Below are 19,452 nucleotides of genomic sequence, written 5' to 3'. Positions count from 1 at the left end.
AACGATTAATCAGCACTATATTTTTGAATCGGTTCAAATGCAACTCCCCGCGTTCGTTTTAGAAACAGCGTACGGAGACTTTCTGAACGCTCTCGGATGTGCGGACAAACAAGTCGAGTAGACTTTACGAGGCTACAGTGTAACGAGGCGTTGACCTTACCCACTGCCTCTAATTTCGGGTGCACCAAACCACCGGCCTTCGGCGGTACAACTTTGATGGCGGGGCGACAGCTGTGTGTAGGGTTGTTTGTAAATAAAAGGAGAATAACTTACCTTTTGCAATTTGCGTAAAACTAGAATAATAAACAAAGCGCCTGCAATCGAACTTTTAAAATACAGGCTTTTTTTTTTTTCCCGGGATATCAAATCTAAATAAAAACTTGCCTCTGACATCATGACTTCTATTGCTGCTTTTGTTCACCTGTTGTGTTCATCACCTTTTTATATCAGAAAAAAAAAAAAAAAAAAGATGTTCCCAGGAAGATGGAGGCCTGAAGTGATTAGCAGTGGCAGAATATAAGGAATGTCGTTGGAGCTAACGTTCAGATATGGATTGCCTTCCAAGGACTGTCTTTGACAAAAGCAAGTTCCCTTGTCTAAACGTTGTTGTCTATATATATATATTGGCCTATTCTCTGCAGTAATCGTGAGACTACTAACCCAGAAGAAATGATTCTTGCACTTCCCATCCTCAGTCACAAGCTATTTCTTCAACAAAACTGTCTGAACAAGTCTAACCTTTCATCAAAATTATTTATTATCTGTTATCCAAATTTGCTATACATGTAACAACCAAAATTTTACATGCATAGAAATTGCACTACCCAGCCAATGTGACTGTGTGCTGAGCGTACAGTTTGTCATTTAACAACACACTCGGAACAGTTATTTAACCACACACTCAATACATCGGGCACCTATAATTGTTCATTTAACCAAGCTATATTTACACTCAGAACAGTCACTCAGATTTTTTTTTTTTTCTGCGTGAGCTAAGCATCTGCAATGTCACCCACTTTCAAAAACTTGCGCAGGAGCCATCCAGGCATCGAAGCCAAGTTGGTCTATCTGAAGCTTGCCATCATCACGCTCATGGCAGCAGAGGTCTTCTTTTACAACACCAGCCAACTGCCAAAAGTCGATCAACAGACGCTTCTTGCTCCGTGCTAGCTTCTGTTGCACCTCATCCATGCGCATTGATGACAGGTGCAGAAGCCTGTTGATGACTAAGGGGTGCCGCGACACAAGTTCAAATGCACTTGCACACCTCTTTAGTGTGGAACCTGTGACAAAGTGTATGGCGCGTACAACCAGCGAGGCGTTTCGATTTAACTGGCCTTGGATGACCTGCCAGTGAGCACGACTCTTCTCAAGATCCAAGATGTCCAAGGCCGTAAGAGTGTAGTTACTTTGAAGGCAACCGACCAGCTCCGACAGGAGAACGACACGCACATCTTCGGGTACAAAGGAGCCAGACAGCCAATACAAGGTCTTGTTCTGCTGCAGCCACTTAGTGAATACACGCACGTCGCTGTCATACAGAGAGCAGCTGTATATTCCGAGCCTCTGAAGGCTTGTGTTTGCCAAGAGACCGGCAATGACAATTCTGTTGACAGATTTGTCTGTGGCACTGATGGTGACGTCCAGCTCCCTCAGTGTGGTTGTCGACGACACGTATTTTGCCAACGAGGCAGCACATCCTTCATCAAAGGATTTCGAAGACTGGTCCGTACACAGATTAATCGAAGTAATGCTGTCGTGCAATGCAAGAGCAGTACATATTTCCTGCAAACGTGTCCCATCAAGGCACATAAAGCGGTGGGTCCCTGTAAACGGAAGCCGCTTGCATCTATTCAGCGATTCAACAAAGAGCGTGGCATTGGAGAAGCAATTCCGAACAGCAACCTTATCGAAGGTGCCCGTCTCCCGAACGAGGTTGACAAATTCGCAGAAGCAGCCACAGCTCAACTGCAAGAACTGGAGTTGACGAAACGAGTCGCTCTCCTTCACTGCTGTAAGCAGCCTTCGCAATTCATAGTCGTGAAAATAGACGTGTCCAAATCGCAGCCTCTGGAGGGAGACACTATGCCGTATAGCATTGACAAATGGTTGAACCCGCCACCATTTCCCCCATGCAGACATGGCGCTCTTGACAGCAGAATTGTTCTCGTGGTCCACACGAATCCACGGTTCTATGAATGTCCATTCAGTATTGCTGATGTCAAGCTCCTGGAGCGTTGCATTCGCAGTCAGTGCATCTGAAATTAAATTAGCATCAGCCAGGGTAAACAAAAATCGCTGAAGGCTGAGCTTCCGGAGCACACTGTTTCTCTTTAAATTGTTAAACAAGGGCTCTATGTTACACACGGTACGCCAGGTCTGCTTTACCACAGTCAGTTCGGTGAGCACGGAGCCGGCAGAAAGAAACCCGGACAGGGCAGCACCATTGTCGAGTTCTATGCACGCGCTGTCAATCGTCAGAGTGGTAATGGTCGAATTCTCCTGCAGAGGCCCCATGACAACCTTGTAGTCGGAGTGGCAGGACACATTGATGACACTCAGCACCTTCAGTGTAGTCGACTTTCTCAAATAGTCTGCAAAGCGTGCCTGTACTTTACTGCCACTTTCCAGGAGCCTAAGCTCGCTGCATGTCAACTCCTTGAGGCGACAGTTTGCACAGATGTCGACAATGAGCTCGCCAACCTCATCAAATTTCAGTCCAGAGGTGTCGATCCGTAGCTGCTCAAGGGAGGTGCTTCGTCGCAAGGCATCGCTGAATAGTGCGAGGTAGCCTTGAAGCATCTCGTAATCGACCGCAACCGAAACGACGCAGCGATGGTTGGCAAGCACACAGTGGATCAGTGCATATGTTCGTTCAAGCTGTTCCCGGCAACTCTGTTGCAAGGGTCTAAGAAAGTGCCGGCACAGAAAGGCCAATCTGCCTGGTTTGACCTCCCTGAGCTCGGCCCTGGCACACCACAGGAGTTCATTCCAAATGGTGAGGTGCTCAAATATGCGGCACACCCGCGTATCGCCGTCGTTTGTGCAAACGGTGGGAAATGGAATCACACGTCCTCCAGGCCCAGTTCCAGCCGTTTGAAAAGCAAGCACCAGGTCAGCAGCTTTCATGTGGGAGAGTCCCAAGCCTTCGAGGTGGACAGCGTACGACCACAGCGCTCTTTCCTCTGGCTCCATGCCTCTGAAAAGAAAAGCAACAATTTAGGAGTGCCTCCAAGACTGTGTTTCACTGCTACAATTCCAATTTCTTTTTCAGTTTTGAGAAATTGTGCAAGTGCAGGCTACTCAGATGCTAAGCCGGCTTGACAAAGTTTGAGGGGTTAATATAATGCAATGACACATTGCAGTCTGCACTTGAAGGAATGCACAAGTGTGGTGAAGTTTCAAATTATTTGTAAGTGGCAGCACCTTTTATTAACCTGTGTAATGAATCAAGATTAGATTATGCCGCTACTCACAGCTACAGTGACACCAAAGTATGAGCCATGCGATCAGTAGTCCTCTTTATCAGTGGACTATACTCAGGGTTCAGCGTTATCAGTTTAAACAGAAAAAACAAAGAAGCAGTATTTTCTCCGGATTTCAGTTTTAACCAAAAATGTGTAGTCGAAACAAATTTACAACAGAACTAACGTGGCTGTACAAATGCATTCCTTGCGGTCGTTTGTGCTGTGGTGGATGAGCAGGGTAAGTTCTCTGATGGCAACACAGAGCTGTACCTAACTTGTAACTTTTTTTTTCCCTATATTATTCGTTGGGGCTCTGCTGTATTCACACAATGTCCCGATTACGGTCTTAGTGTATTTGTGCTTAAATATCGAATGGATTCTCTTAGTTCCTGCACAGTCGCATTATCATAATGTACCATGCCCTTGCTATAGACTGCTTCTCAAAAACTTTGTTAATCTGCGTATTGGACACAACTACTACAGTGTTGAGGAGTAGTATGTGCATCATGATACAACACCTATCCGCATTAATTAGTGAACCAGATGTACTATTCATCAAAGAAAAGAATGGTAATCTCAATATGAAAAAATTTTCCAGAGGAAGAAGTCAATGAAAGGTAATCTAGCAAAATGCATAGTCTCAAAAAAGACAATTCAGGGGGAATAAACAACAGTAACCTCCCTCATGCCCAGATTCTGGGAACTAAAACTGCACATAGCCCACACTAGTTTCAGGACCTGGGCACAACCATCCTGTAAAATGCTGGGCTGTTAGCGGCAGCACTTTCTCATTTCCATGCGCAGTGGCGCAAGATTATTGTACTAGTTCAATTATTAGATGGGCTCATTATGAGCACATTGCTGTTCATAAGCTGTGCTTTAAAGCAAGGTGTGAGACTGGGATAGTTAGTATTCCATTACGATGTGCACAGCGCGGCCGAAAGACAAAAGAGGAACGATGCAAGACAACTTTAAAGACTGCTAAATACACTCTAATCATCGGATTCCTATATTGACCCCTTTTTTACCGCTACTCAAAACAATACAGGAATATTTGCTTTATGTTTACTATCTATCTATCATAGGCACAAATAAGAGACAAGATTAAAAAAAACTAAACAATTGTGGGCTTTTACATGCCAAAACCACAACCTGATTATGAGGCGCGCTATAGTGAAGGACTCGGGATTCACTTTTACTACCTGGCAGGGGCATAGCCAGGGGTGTTGTTTCGGTGTCAACCCACCCCCCAAAATTTTCTGAGCGCTGCATACCCCCTCTGCCCCTCTCGACCTTTTTTTTTTTTCGCCCATGCTATTTACAAACTGCATCGATGTATTAAAATGTAAAAACGAAAATCGTTGAAAATGAACGCTAGTTTTCAACGCTCCGCAGGCTCAAGTCCTCAGAGCTACATCGCCGCAAGAGCAGTTGCTGGGGTGTGCACTTCCTAACATTCACCAGGATATTGTTGTCAGTCCAGAAACTGTCCTTTCGCATCTTTCCGTCGTGTAGCCTGAACGCAAGCAGAGAGACTCCTTTCCTACTTTTTGTGCATAAGGATGCAGAGGTGAACGGACCAATTTACCTAATGTTCAGCTTGTAGAGGTTTCATGTATTGCTGTGACCATATTATAATAGCGCTGTTTTTCCTCGCCCGACAGTTCCGCGCTGAATTTCAAACACTGGCCCTTATTTTTGTTCTTCAGTAATTATTCAGAAATGTTCTGGTACATTCTCGTTCTTTTTCGTACAAGTGTTCTCTTTTTTTTTTTGTGAGAAATTAAATGTTCTTTACGAATCAAGTCCTCGGAGTCCTGTGAGCACTCATAATTTTATGTAGATATTACAGTGAACGAGACAACTAACCCTTTGGCTTTATTAAAGTAGAAAAATGACTAAGATATTGTTTGGGCACAGGCTCTCTCTCTCTCTATTTTTTTTTTTTTTTTACAACCCCCGAAAAATATTTCTGACTGCTACGTTGGGTCGTTTAATGTACACGAGTATTTTTGCATTTCTCCCCTATCGAAATGTGACAGCCGGGACCAAACCCACAAAAACTATTTATTTGGAACTGTTACACTAAGAAAATGTCACCGCAGTCTTTTTCCGAATGTACGAGTCATGCACAGACCACGGTAGCAATAACAGTATTTCATGCAGCGAGATTCAGCATCCTGGGCAGCAGCTGGAAGTGCAATATTCTGTCCAGTGACAACTCCAGCGTGCTGTACGTTATAACATGAGAGGGCATACCCACATATGATACATGCTAATATGCAGGTTTTTGTATGGGATCCTTAAGTACTCCTATCATATGGAACTTCATCAAACATACAGCTTTTTATATGAACCCATCATATGTTCATTGTATGGTATTATTGAATATCGGGCTAATGGTTTTTTTTTTTTTTCTCCATAGGGCTCCTTTGCCTCTTTCTCTGACCTTGTTTTGACTTTGCCTTAAAGTAGGCGAATATGAACTTTTTCTTAAATGAATAGTAAATATTGAATAATCAAACATATACGCATATACTACATATTTACACCAGGAATATTTATTTCTGTATAGTTAGGTGTCACGCCTATACTCACAAGTAAAAAAAAATACACCTAACTAGTAGTAGGGACAAAGAATCAGTTTTAAACACAAGATGACCATATGTCATAAATATGTTGCATGAATAGCGTCTCAACTTTTGGACCCGTTTGCAAACAAGCTTTCCAAGAATTAATGGTTGCTGTATGGAATGGAGCTTTAAAAAACAATAATTTGTTGCCAAGAACGATCAGAAGTTGTGGAGAGAAAAAAAAGAAGAAAGAAAATGCTCATGGACTTGTGTGTCGTAAACATGGAAAAGGGCCTGTTGCAAGAAATACATCACTGTTTGTAGTGTAAATGATAAAAACACTACATGACCAGATTGCCAAAAACACTAAGGACAGACTACAAGCCAAACTCCTATTGTCATGTAGGCTTCCGCTGTGAAAGGTAAATCAAAACTTACACTATCTATTTTGTTTCAGCGTTCCTTTAAAATGTTTTGTTGCTTTACTTCTCATAATTTGCGATACTTTGTTCAGCAGACGGAGAACAGTAACAAGACTTTAGACAGTCAGTTAGATCTTTCTTCATATTGATATTCTTTAACTCTCAACCTATACAAGAGGATCATAATGCCTTTGTGCGAAAGGGAGAGGAAGCAGACTTAAAAAAAAAGGGAGTAGAAGAAAGAGCAAAGTATGGTAACAGGGGGTGTTTGTTTAAATGTTTGTATGTGCACGCTGTTCATGACCTAAAAGCACTGGACACGCAGCATTAAAGAAGGCAAAGGCACTCAAGACAGATGATTATTGCTTGGGCAAGCCCCAGGGGGAGACCCTGTTATCAGAGTTGTAGCAGAAGTGTGCTAATGATCCCGGAAAACTTCGGGTCATTCATTTTTGACAGCCAAGGAAACATAATTACTTTGTCATATAGTTCACTATAGGTACATGTTCTTGATGTGTTAAGATATAAAGGTACATGCTCCATGTGTTGAGCTCATGATGTAGCTTTATTGTTCTACTTAGCCATACAATATTTTTTAAGTCAAACATTGATTTTGCAAGTTTTGCATAGCAAAACTAGTGCCACCAGGGGACGTATTCGCCTTCGTGTGACGTAGCGCTCAACCAGTTAATCAGCGTGCACCCAATAGCCGAGGCGATAGTATCGCCGAAATTGATAGTCCCAGAATACGTCCCCTAAGGAGTTCTAGATATTTAAAGGCTGTTGTAACTTTTGTTGTTCCAGAGGTCTTAAGCCCGTTTCACATGGTGCGATTTTGCAGTGCGTTTTTCGCAGCTACGATTTCCGCAGATGCGAAATTCGCAATCCCGTTTCACATGGATCTACGGCAGCTGCGTTTTTCGCATACTCGTTAAGCATTCGGACTGGCGAAGACGTATGTGCGAGCCGCCTCCTGTTGCTCGTCTGTTTCCACCGCTGCAGTGGCTACCACCGCATCTGCGTTTTTCGCAGGGAAGTTCAGCACGCCGAACATCGAAAAAACGCACGCATGAAGGATCCGGCGGCCTGTTTTACGCAGCTGCAAATTCGCAGGCAAAATCGCACCATGTGAAACGGGCTTTAAACAGAAGCTTTTTGGGACCTGTGCGTGCGTGCGCAGAGGAGGCGGAGGCTCTAAAAAGGAATCCAGCTGAGCAGGACCCTATTCGAAGCGCAGCGTGAAGCATGGTTTAGAACACGAGCGCGTGCTTGGGACGTATTAATGGACGATCATTTTCGGCGATGCTTTCGCGTGACGTATATAGTTGACGTAACAATCGGCGCATTGTATGATTAGAGTGGTTTTGTTAAACCAGCCAATCAGCGCGCATGCACTGAAAGTGACCGTTCGAGAACACGTCCCCTGACGCGTAAACGCGAAGTGAAGTGGCAGTGATGAACACCAAGCAGTGCGGTGAACATAACATAGATGTTTTCTACAAAAAATTATGTAGGAATCTACTCTAAGGAACATGCCACCCAGAAACGCGAAGCGGAGCAGCGTCGATACACCGAAACCTTGAATGACTTGGAACACATCGCGTCACCCGCCGTGGTTGCTTAGTGGCTATGGTGTTGGGCTGCTAAGCACGAGGTCGCGGGATCGAATCCCGGCCACGGCGGCCGCATTTCGATGGAGGCGAACACACCGGCGTACTTAGATTTAGGAGCATGTTAAAGAACCCAAGGTGGTCGAAATTTTGCGGAGTCCCCCACGGCGCGCCTCATAATCAGATCGTGGTTTTGGCACGTGAAACGCCATAATTTTTAACTACACACGTCTTCGTAAACGCAGGGACGGACGGCATCGATGCGCATGAGCAGCGGAAACGTAATTGGAGAAACATTTCGCGCAGGTTCGAGAGTTCAGTTCGGTGTGCAGTGTGCGCGAATGATTCTGGTTTCTGTCGGACGTGTCAGGCGGTGAGCGCATCACAAGTTTACTTTGAGCGAAGCGTTTCACGCGTCCAAGTTCGTCGTAAAGTCTCGAGTGGGACTGCTCGAAATTTCCGACGTACTGACGCGGCAACGTGTGCGTCCGCCGCGTAGGCTCTGGCGTTCGATCTGTTGCACGAGACAACGCGTTGCACGAGATCGTCGATTTCCGACTGCATGCATTATTGATGCGAGCGATGTGAAACATCGTGTACTTAGGTTTACAATAATAGAAAAGATCTTACGAAGTCAAAAGCTGAAGCCCTCCACTACGGCGTCTCTCAGCCGCGGGTGTTACTTTGGCAGTACGCTACACAACCTCCATTATACGTGCAATCAATCACTCAACAACAAAATCATCGTTACCTTAATAAAAGTGATTCTTCCAGAAATATAGTACTCCCACTTGGCCAAGCGTTCGGTTTCCGACAGCACCAATAGAAGCTGGAACCGATGAGCGCTACGAAAGATGCATCTGCTGTTCGAATCTCCGAGCTCCAAGTTCGGCTGCTGTGAGCTCCTGCGACGTCCAATCAAAGCGACAGCTCGAGCACTCCCTTGATCGCGCTACATCACCACCGTTTGCAGACAATAGACAACTGTTAGATGTCTCACTATGCACGTGCCACTGTACTGCGAACAAAGTTCACGCATCTGTTGGTGTCTGTGCCAGCTGGCTCGGGGGTTGTGGTCGCCGTGTATGACAGATAGCGAAGACTGCGAGCGAATACAGGACAAACAGAGCGAGCTCCACAATATGACTGGCGAGGGATGCAGGGCATCTGCGTGCGGATGTTATAAAACATTCCACGAAGGAAACGCCAGCGCACGAGGCTCACAACACGTTGCGAACGCTTGAAGAACGCGCTCACGCGCGACTCGACTCGACTTCCCTTGGCTCTTTCGGTCTTTCGCGAGTCGACCTCGAGCACCGCTCGCGGTTAGCGACGCGTTTGTGGAATGTGAACCATAGTTCTTGCTGAGTTCTCACGCGAACCGTAATGTCAGACGTACTACTTGATTTTAGACGCGCTGACTCTATGAACTATCGGACTATAGCTACTCCGCTGCAGTTTCGGAACGATACCTGCGGAGAGTAACACAAAAGTAATAAAAAACAAGGCCATGGCTGTCAGCTGCTCGAAGCGAAGCTCCGAAGCTCGCTGAAGCATCAAGCCGGGGAGGACATTTATCGCAGGTGCGGCTCGCCAGACTGGTGTTTATGGCAAACACGTGGTTTCGGCGTCGCTGTGCACCGGCTATGACCCAATGCGACAGATCGTCGTCACACGCCGAGCGACGCGCCGTCACGCGCAGCTGCGCCCGCTTCTCCGCCGTCGTCTGAGTACCGTTACCACTACGTAATACTACACAGGTAGTACTGCTACCGTATACTAAGTGGCGAAAGTGCGCGCGTTGTTCTTCTCCTCATGGCCTGGTTGGCACTTCGAGGTAGCGGCCGGATGGTGGTCGTCCTGGCCGCTGCCGTTTCGCTGCTCGTGCTTCTCTACGTGGCGCGGATACGGACTTCGCGGCCCGCTCTGGTGAGCTTGCGACAACTGCTGGACGCCGGCGTGGCCGCCGCGGAAGTGGGAGGTGGCGAAGTGCGGCGTGTGCGCCTTAGCAACCGCCTCGCGCAGAAGAGTAAAGGCAAGACGCGCGAAGGCGCCGACGATCCCCTCACAGCGGGCGACCTCAGCTCACACCGCGTCATGTACGGCGGTCTGTCGGCGTCTTTTCCGGGACTCTCGGTGAGTCCTTCGACGGCCGCGACCCCGTACGCGACGGCCTCGATGGGTCCGTAGCGTCATGTCCCATGCAGTGTTTGTGTGCTAGCTGTGTGTTTTGCTTAATCGTGTGTTTGCGAAGGTTATAACGAATCAAACTATACCTACATTGTTGTTTAGGTCACAAAGCAGTGAAACAAAAACTTTAGATAGTGAAACAAAAACTTTAGATAAGAGGAAATCTGGCCTTCGACTTTAATTGATAAAGTCTGTCCAAGGAAGCATAGAGGAATACAGTTCTTTCAGCTAATGGGTGCGGGAGCTCTAGGCTTGCTAAAAGCACTCTACGAGTTATGCGTTCTGTATAGTTTCACTGTCATTTCCTTTCCCTAGGCAAGAACACTAAATCATTGCTTTATTCCCCTATGTTTTTGTACTCATCAAGAAAAATAGTTTTGTTGTCCTAAAATTGACCGAAATGCATGGGGTCTTCTGGCACAACTGCAACTGTATGTTTGTGTGTTCTTGTTGTGTACAAGTACAGCCACTGCAGCAGCATTTACACTCATCACAAGCTGATGAAGCGGGCCCTTGTATAGTGATTGTGGCACAGTTGGCCGATGAGAAAGCTGCAGATCAGGAGAAATTTTCAGGCGAAAACATTGAAGCAGCGCATCGCTGTGTTTCAGATCATCTCAGAGGAGCATACCGAAGGAGACCATGATGCAGCAGCTAATTTGCTGTCCAGAGCAAGCACTCTGGGAGGCCTGATAGGAGACGATGTTCTTGTTCCAGCAGAGGCCATCACAGTGTGGATTGACCCATTGGACGCTACTCAGGAGTACACAGGTAGCCTATCAAGTATGAGATACATTGGGAGTTGTAGGATCTTTGCATCACATGTTGCAGAAAACATTCATAGTAGTGTGCCTGCATGTCTACAGGCTGCACATCGTGACATGCTTTTGAGTGCACTATCTTAAACCCAGCAGCCTTTGCCACGTACAGCGGAGTGGGCTCCTCGCATATTTCGTACAACAGTGAACTGCACTGTACTTGAATAAATATTGAATGCAGGGTTGTACAATTGACAAAAAAAAAAAAAAATGTTGCCTTCTTTCTTGCAGAAAACCTGCTGGACTATGTCACCACCATGGTTTGTGTGGCTGTGCACGGCTCACCTGTAATTGGAGTCATACACCAGCCCTTCCTCAACAAGACAAGTACGACCTGGCTGCAGCAGCTGTAGCTCTTTTTTTGACACTTCTCAGATCTGGTTTAGAGAAGCTTCCGTCTCTCACAATTCCGCTTTGTTATTGTTATGTTAATTGTATGCTAAAACGAAGTCTGCATATGGAGATGCTCTTCCGCCTTATTATTTGTTTTACGTTACACAGATGGAAGGTTGTGCAATCTCCTGTTATGATTAAGAGAAGTGTTGAAGCACAAAGTTGGAGATAGAAGATATTCACCAATCTCACCTCTATGGGAGCATCAATCATGTTATTCACTCATCACTTTTCACAGGAACCCTTAATAGAGTTAACAGCCATCTCTCCTTATTCTGTGGTTTATAATTTAAATAAAACCGGCACACCGGTGCAGTAGGGGCCAAGACAGTAGTAGTTTACAAGATACTTCACACACTGAAATTTACTGCGGTGTGTTACTGACAGGCAGAAATATCTAGGGAAAAGAAAAACTGTGATACAGCTTATAAGTACATAACTAGCAGTTTTATTGTAGTTGAAGAGGCTGCAATATGTAGTACGTAAGTCTCTAAAGCTTCTTTTATTACACTTATTCACCAATCCAAAATGCCAGCGGCAGTGGAGTTTCACTTTGGTTAAATTAGTTATAAATGAGTAATTCAAAGCAACCTAAGCAAAGTCGCAAGGCTGGTAATTGTAATTTTTTTATTAACATACATCAATTCCCATAGTGTGTGGGACCCACATTCTTATTGAGATTTCACTATAAAAACAGTAGTTCTATTTTCGCTAGCTTTTTGTGTCACATACTCTCATATTTCAAACATAGAATTTTGAACAGATGCTCTAGTATCTATACTCTGAAAACTGGCTTTACACAGTCTAAAATTTCATTGCAGTTAGCCTTTAAAGGGGCCCTGTAATGCGCCAAGAAAAGCTTGTTGAGCAGCACCGATTGCATTGCCTCGATGCAGCGATCTTGTGTGCTTCGTAGACAGGTTGTGACATAAAGAAGTGACGTTAGGATCATTCGTTTAAAATGTAATGTGCGAGTTACGTTCGCACGATATTGCAAATACTGCGAAAAAAGCTATGGCATTGCGTTTTGCAACCATTTTAGGTATCGCATAGCGACGGGTGAGGTATTGCAGCCACGGGCGCGACGCTTCACATGCCGAGCACTTTGGAGCACCAATGGCCGCCTTGCAGAAGCTGTCGTAACCATAAAAGTGATGCTATGGCCTCCGAGAACGCCATCAACAGGCTGAGCAGACTTGGCAACCGTGGCGCACCGAATTGCGCTAATGTCCTGCTGCTATTGGTGTTGGGATGAAACTGAGATTTTTCCTGCGCAGCTTGGGGCTGGGTCGGCCATGGCAGCAACGTCCATTCTCCTGCCCAAGGCGACGCGACCGAGACTCGCACGGTTGTGGTGTCACGATCGCACCCCGGGGAAGTGCAAGCCCTGGCCAAGAAGGCCTTTGGCCCAGAAGTCAAAGTAGTGCCGGCTGGAGGTGCAGGTGAGAGCGTTATTTTCTGAAACACCGAAAGCTTGCTTTTATCTTGCTCATTAGAAAGTGCAGTTAAACACCACTGCAGTGAAAAATCATGACACGTAAGAAAAGAAAATTGGTTGAAGTGGAGCTCTGGGGTTGGTATTCTCAGCCCATCACTTTCTAGGACGTGATCATTTCACGAGATCTTGCGCAACTTGGCACCGAACATGGCGTGAACGGTTGGCAGCGTCCTGGCACTCTGCCAAGACGGCATGTTTCCTTGGCACTGTGTGAGGAATGCCGTCATCCATAGATGCTGATTCGCCTGGTGCTGAGTCACGCAAAATCTTGCTGAAGTCAGTATATCCCAGAAAGCGATTGTCTAAGAGTACCAGCCTTGTAAAGTCACCTGGGGAAAAATAAAAGGGGGGGGGGGGGGGGCAGAAATGAATTATTCTAACCTTCTCATACCTACTGATGCAGTACCTTCTCAAGTCGGTTTTTCAAGTCCATCAGCTACTGTCGACTGTCACAATTCAGTATGCTCAGCAACGTGCATTCATACACTTGGCTACAAAGGTTTACAAGATACGAGATTTGTGAGAATGCTGAATTCCTGTTCAAGCATCAAATTCTAAGTTTTATTGTGTAGTAGGCTTCACAACCTACACAGTGATTCATGAAATTGGAAGTGCCAGGCCTCAACAAAGCAAAAGTTCACTTCCGTTTTGGAACCCGTGTCCCGTAAGCTTTTGTGGCGGTCTGCAAAGGGCATTGGTGCTGTCTATATGCATGCAGGTACACTGTAAGAACCAGCCGTCAGTATAACGGTCATGTTTTTATCATTTTTGACAAGCCATTGGTGTCATTCCGATGACGTTTCTATCACTTTGAACAAGGAGAGAGGCACGAGTAGCGCATGAAAAAGAAAGCAATTGCTGGTGATAATAACACGTTTCGATTTGCTGCCATGTGCAGTACGTCGTGGTGTAAGGCTTGCGAAATGACGGCCTGCCGTCATTTCAACAGTTAAATGCTTGGAAATAGAGCTGCCAAGATATTTCCCATCATTTACTGCAGCATTTTTTACAGTGTAGGTTCATGAAAGAAAAAGAACTCTCACCCAACTTCGCATTACAGTCCGACAAATGCCAACTTTTTCGTATCGGTGCGCAGTTCGATCAGTGCTCACAAGCCCTGCAAATTATTGCTGATGACAGTTTGGCAACTTTGCTTAACGACCAGCGTCGACGAAAAGCTGTACTTAGATGTCCCGAACCTTTTTCTCTCACCATTGTTCAGGCTACAAGGTGCTACAGCTGGTGGAAGGCCACGCAGACGCGTACCTGCACAGTAGCGCCATCAAAAAGTGGGACGTGTGCGCAGGCAACGCGCTCCTCGCTTCGCTGGGAGGCCACATGACTGCGCTCGACGGCACACCGCTGAGCTACAGCCTAGAAGCCTCGCAAGTACACCTGGGAGGCCTGCTGGCCGCCTTGAGCAATCATGGACGGATGCTGGACTCTGTTCGCAAGGCTCGTGCAAAGGCTTGAGGCCAACGCAGACGCCATTACGTCAAGCAAGCCGGCAGGCTGCTGGACTGCTGCCGGTAGACAATGCCAAACGTTGAGTTTCCTACAAAAATCATTAGTACAGGGAAATCTGGCACTGCGACAATTCAGCTACCTATGAGAATGATCGGTAAAACATGGATTTGTCCAATATTCGTGCTTGCAGCTTCGGATGCTCTTGCGGCTGTATTTACCATGCTTTGTTTTTCTAAACGTCTGACCAACCATTCTTTTTTTAAGTACATGAAGGCAATAAGTCTCTCGACATGTGCACGGTCGTTGCGAATCATCACATTTATAACTCAGTATTTCGTTGAAAATGATGAACTTGCAATGTCGCAAAGTTGTTTGATGCCGGAATGACGAAGTTTGAGCAAATCGATGTAGCACCCAACATTCCGTGCTGGCTGAACTACCATACTTGTGACTCTTGCAGACAATAGTGCCAGTTTTCCCCAGAGCGATTTTTGTAGGTAACATCCCAATGGCCAACGGAGCAGAAGGCCTAGAATGCAAGCCGGCAGATTTGTTTGACAGAAGAAGCTCTGAAGCAGTTATGAAGGAAGCATTACTTCTGGGATTCTGATAAGAGGCTGCAGTTGCGAAAGTGCAAGTCCATTCACACATGGAAAGATGCAGAGCAGATGACGCAAACACAGAAGGCAATTAATAGAAAGAGTGTAGTACGCCCTCTCTTTTTTCTTGTTTCTGTGTTGTATGCAGCGCTGCTTGCTAGCGATGAACTTGAACCAACTCACCAAGTTTAAGCTTTGGTGCAATACAAGTTGGATTTAACAAAAAGAAATTACATCTTGACTTTCTCATTACACTTTTTATGCACACGTGAATATGTGGTGAAACTGTAAGCTGGCAGCAAAAAGAAAGCAGACAATAGCAGAGAGCTCCAACCTGTATTTTTTTCTTTGCAATAATGTTGAATCAATCAATTGCTCTTCATTATATGAAGAACTTCTATTATCTTTGTTTACGTGTAACAGCAATGTACAAAAACTGTTTCAGGGTTCTTTTGACTTTTGTTCAGACGGAACATTTTGGCACCCTTTAAAGTTGTCTCACTGTATCTAAACAAACTCCTCAGAACTACAGATGTTTTGTTTGAATTATCAGAAGTTCTGAATTGAACAAAAGACAATGCGCATTAAGACAAAACTGTGATGCTTATCTATGAGAAAATATGCAAACAAAACACATTTCTTTTTCTTTCATGTTTTCTTGCTCCTTTCTCATGTGTAGAACACCAAATAAGGGTGGATGCGCACATATCAGCCTAGTGAAGGTTGCAGGGACATGCATTTGTCCTTCAGAAATCATCAGATCCTAATACAATTGTCCGTTGTGGACTGCATTCGCCTGCACATGGAAGTTTCAGCACTGAACGTTTATGCCAGCCATGCTCTAATAGCAGTGACTGTCTTCATCACTATTAGAAGCCGCATTCTGTTGCTGCTATCGTGTTGCCTCGGGAGTGAAATGTTTGGATTGTGTTGATAGTGGTATATTGTCTGAATTTTGTAGTTTTCAAAGGCACACTGGAAACGTAGTGGATGGGCCATAATCTCGACAATTATTTCAGTCAAGTGAAACTGTGAATGAAAGTGTGTGAATTAGTACGAGTAACTGTACTGGTATTATCTTCAGAAATGGTGTATTCCACTTAACCACTTTTGTGTTTCTGCATGGCAGCAGAGCAGATGCAGCTCAGATGCCCAAGTGGATTATAATGCTTTTTCATGACACTCGCATTACTTGAGTAGCTTTTCCTTTTTAAGACGAGAATTTCTCATCTTTCTTGCAAAGATTGTGAACCAAAGGCCGACCCAGTCTAACCTGTACATGAATTACCATGAGTTTTTCTACATGCCTTTCAGAGGCATGGGCCGCATGGCAGTATGCGGGGCAGAGCTAATTTTCCTTCAGTGGTAGTTAAAGAGGCCTGCTCTGATGAAATAAGGTGACCATGACCACACTTATCATCACGATAGCTGATTCTAGGTCACCGTAGCAGCACAAAAAGCAAAAAGTGACTTAAAACATCTCTCTTTGTAGAAAATTGCCATAAGAAACAAGATCAGTGGGAACACTATTCATCAAAAGGATTGCCAGTGGGACTCCGTGATGAATGTTGAACGTGGATGCGCCTATGACTGGCGTAAGGCATTTATCCTTCTCTTGCGGTGAAATTTCCTAGGGCTCTGTTGTCCTGGCATAATGAAGTTATTGTGCCAATGCTTGTGCCAGCACATATTTTAGTCATGCTCTGAGTGATGTAGAAACAGCAAGCGTGTCTTCAACAATTTCTCAGTGTGAACAAACTCGCGAAGCCCGACGGAGCTTGTATGACCCCGGTAGAGGATCCGTGTCTAGTCTGTGGTAGCCTTGTTTGCTAACCGTGGTCGGTATATGTCAGGAAGTGTGTGCTAAATTACCTGTTTGAGAGGAGAAGACTTAAGTGTACTAATGTGGATTGTGAATGTGATATATATAGCATATAGTATGCTATAAAATAGAGTGTATTTGCCAGTTCTTGCTGGTTCGAAGGCAAAAGGGGGTTTGACCTTTTTGGACTGTGTTATAGTAGTGTTTATGCTAAAGTGTTATGTACGCAGCATAATAACAGATCTATAGAGCATATGTGCACAGTATTCTACACATGCACATTAAAAGTACAATTTCAAGCAAAAGCCTAGAGACGATGGCATCAATAAAAAATTTTAATTTATTCTGAGTCGTGTAACCTGGAATTGTCTCATTGGATTGCGTTGATCACATAGGTGCAGGTAGGCTATAGCACTTCGCAGACTATAGCACTTAGCCAACTATAACGTTTAGCAGGCTTAAGTAAAGCCTGCGTGCCTAGGTTGCGACAAAAAAAAAAAAAAAAAAACTTTTTCATGGCATCTCTGGTCCTCAAACTTTTGCTTGTGACTGTGCGCTATTTTGTTGCGTACTCAAGTCTTCTGCTCTTGTGTGTGCATTGTGCTAAACTTGTGTTTTATTGTCGAGAAAGAGAAATGCCGCCTGAGGTGCAGCGGTTGGCAGAAAGCATTTAGGAGCAATAACTGATGCATCTGGGTTCAACGAATATGCAACTAGTTATACCACTTGCGTTGTTTTACTCTTTCACTGATAGGGTTTTGCTAGATCTGTATTCAGTGTGTACTTATATACGCGTGGTTCTAGTAATGTCGCTTCGCTTTTAAAAGGTAGTATATTCGCAATTATCTACTGAATTACTGTGTGAATTTAAAGTGAATGGAGTAGGGGGTTCTCATACATCAAGGGTGTTGTCGCTCAATCTGGTGTAATTTTAAAGACATGTTCAGTGCATTAATGGTGATACCAGTGCTGTTACTGCTCATAATTACAGTAACTGCCAGTTTCCAATATACCAGGTGTTGTTCTTCTTTTATAGTTAACAAAATTTTTAAACATCACCTGTGGCGGATAGCACCATCCTAACACTTGAGCTGGATTGCTGAAGGGTCAGGATAATTTCTTGCACATGGGCAAGGAATTGAAATGCATAAACAGCTGATTGCCAAATGGTCACTAATCAACTTTCTAATTCATTTAGGGCACATATTGCAATTTACAAACTGAAGCCGGTGAACTCTCAAGGTGCATTAGCAGCAGTTTTGAGATAAGTGCAGTCGAAGCTGAAGGTAAAATTCACTGCTATTACTTTAGCAAAACACCTTTTATATACATGGCGGGACAAAAATAACTGGACCACCATTGCATTTCTTCATAGACTTTGGGAATGTGTCTTGAAACTGGTGCCATCTTCATAATTCCAAATGGATGTGCCTTGTGAACTCGCCAGCTACAAATCCGTTGGAATATGTACCCTAAAGTAATCAGTTAATAAGTTAAGTGCTGGTTAAATTTTGCAAATTAGTCAATTATGCATTTGGCTCCTCCTGCAAATAATGTCTGCCTCTTTGGGCGATTCAGCTCCAGGAGTCTAATTGTGCTATTTGTCACAGAAAATTTTGAAAAATTCTGTTAACTCTAAAGAAAAACACCCTAGATAAATTCATGTACCAATGCACTTGGATCACAGCATTGCGTTCCAGTTACTTTTGATGTACACAGCATGCAAAAGTTGAATCTAAGGAGGTAATCTTGCAGCAGCTGTTATATAGCATTCCGTCTTCGCCTTTTGAATGCTCAGAACCGACTTGCACGATTGTAAGCTTTTTGTAGTTACTTCCTCTTTGTTCACTTCCTTTTTAAAAAGTTTGTGCCACTCTGTACAACGCATCTGTTTTTTGAAGGAAACTTGTTGTGATAACAGGAAAATTTCAGCATACTAAATGTAATTGCGTGCAATACTTTGTGTACAGTATTGTATATCGCCTAGCGGTACACATGTACTGCCAAGTGCTCAAAGTGTACTGCAACGGTGCTACGTAATTACACTATACAGAAACTCGCCTAACAGCTTCCCAGTTTTCTTGGTTTCAGTAATGGCTGCATCTTTGTGTTCTAGTACCCTTTGTTTGTGAACATGTAATGTTTTACAATTGATTCATGCATAAAACTGGCTGTGTCAAGGCGTATTGGACAGCTTAAGGCTCATTGTATATATAGTTGAATATTGCTGGCTTTAATCACGCAATTCTGATCGCTGAGGTGCATTGTTAAATTCAGCATTGTATGACACTCATTTTTCAGTGTTCAACACTGCCCAACGTGGGCAATTCATAATGCGCACAAGGTTGTGTTCGCATCACTTCTAGATGCTCTTGAAAACTGTAATGCTTGCTTGAGCCTAGGGGCTCCATACAATATCTGCAGTAACGATATAGAGATATGTTCTCTGGCCAATCTTGGAAATGTAGTTTTGTAGGCATACTGTACATATGACATGCATCTAGTGCTTTTCCTCTTTGTGCTATGTGTGTATGGCTGTCACTTTTGATTAAACTTTTGTTTTGTATTATACTGGATCAGCCTTTCTTTTAAA

The 19,452-nt window shown here is 44.4% G+C and overlaps 2 protein-coding genes across 2 annotated transcripts; one reads left to right on the top strand and one right to left on the bottom strand.

Annotated features, from left to right (window-relative positions):
• Window positions 1–734: 734 nt before the first annotated feature.
• On the bottom strand, window positions 735–9,498 carry LOC119431397 (uncharacterized). The gene is given in 3 exon segments (XM_037698886.2): window positions 735–1,034; window positions 1,036–3,199; window positions 8,824–9,498. Coding segments are annotated over 2 exon segments (2,202 nt in total). The 5' UTR covers window positions 3,196–3,199; window positions 8,824–9,498; the 3' UTR covers window positions 735–992.
• Window positions 9,499–9,547: 49 nt separating this feature from the next.
• LOC119431402 (inositol monophosphatase 3) lies at window positions 9,548–19,433 on the top strand. Its single transcript, XM_037698894.2, has 5 exons — window positions 9,548–10,208; window positions 10,874–11,033; window positions 11,312–11,407; window positions 12,751–12,915; window positions 14,194–19,433. The coding sequence occupies exons 1-5, from the start codon at window positions 9,888–9,890 to the stop codon at window positions 14,442–14,444; spliced, it is 993 nt and encodes a 330-aa protein (XP_037554822.1). The 5' UTR covers window positions 9,548–9,887; the 3' UTR covers window positions 14,445–19,433.
• The last annotated feature ends 19 nt before the right edge of the window (window positions 19,434–19,452 follow it).

This window comes from Dermacentor silvarum, chromosome 10 (assembly GCF_013339745.2).
Source record: "Dermacentor silvarum isolate Dsil-2018 chromosome 10, BIME_Dsil_1.4, whole genome shotgun sequence".
Taxonomy (NCBI): domain Eukaryota; kingdom Metazoa; phylum Arthropoda; class Arachnida; order Ixodida; family Ixodidae; genus Dermacentor; species Dermacentor silvarum.
The sequence above is the reverse complement of the archived record's forward strand: the minus strand, read 5'-3'. Positions and strand labels throughout refer to the sequence as shown.

Coding starts and splice junctions, on each gene's coding strand:
- LOC119431402 (XM_037698894.2), top strand. CDS start 9,888: ATGGCCTGGTTGGCACTTCGAGGTAGCGGCCGGATGGTGGTCGTCCTG. Junction 10,209..10,873: donor CGTCTTTTCCGGGACTCTCG/GTGAGTCCTTCG, acceptor GCTGTGTTTCAG/ATCATCTCAGAGGAGCATAC. Junction 12,916..14,193: donor AGTGCCGGCTGGAGGTGCAG/GTGAGAGCGTTA, acceptor ACCATTGTTCAG/GCTACAAGGTGCTACAGCTG.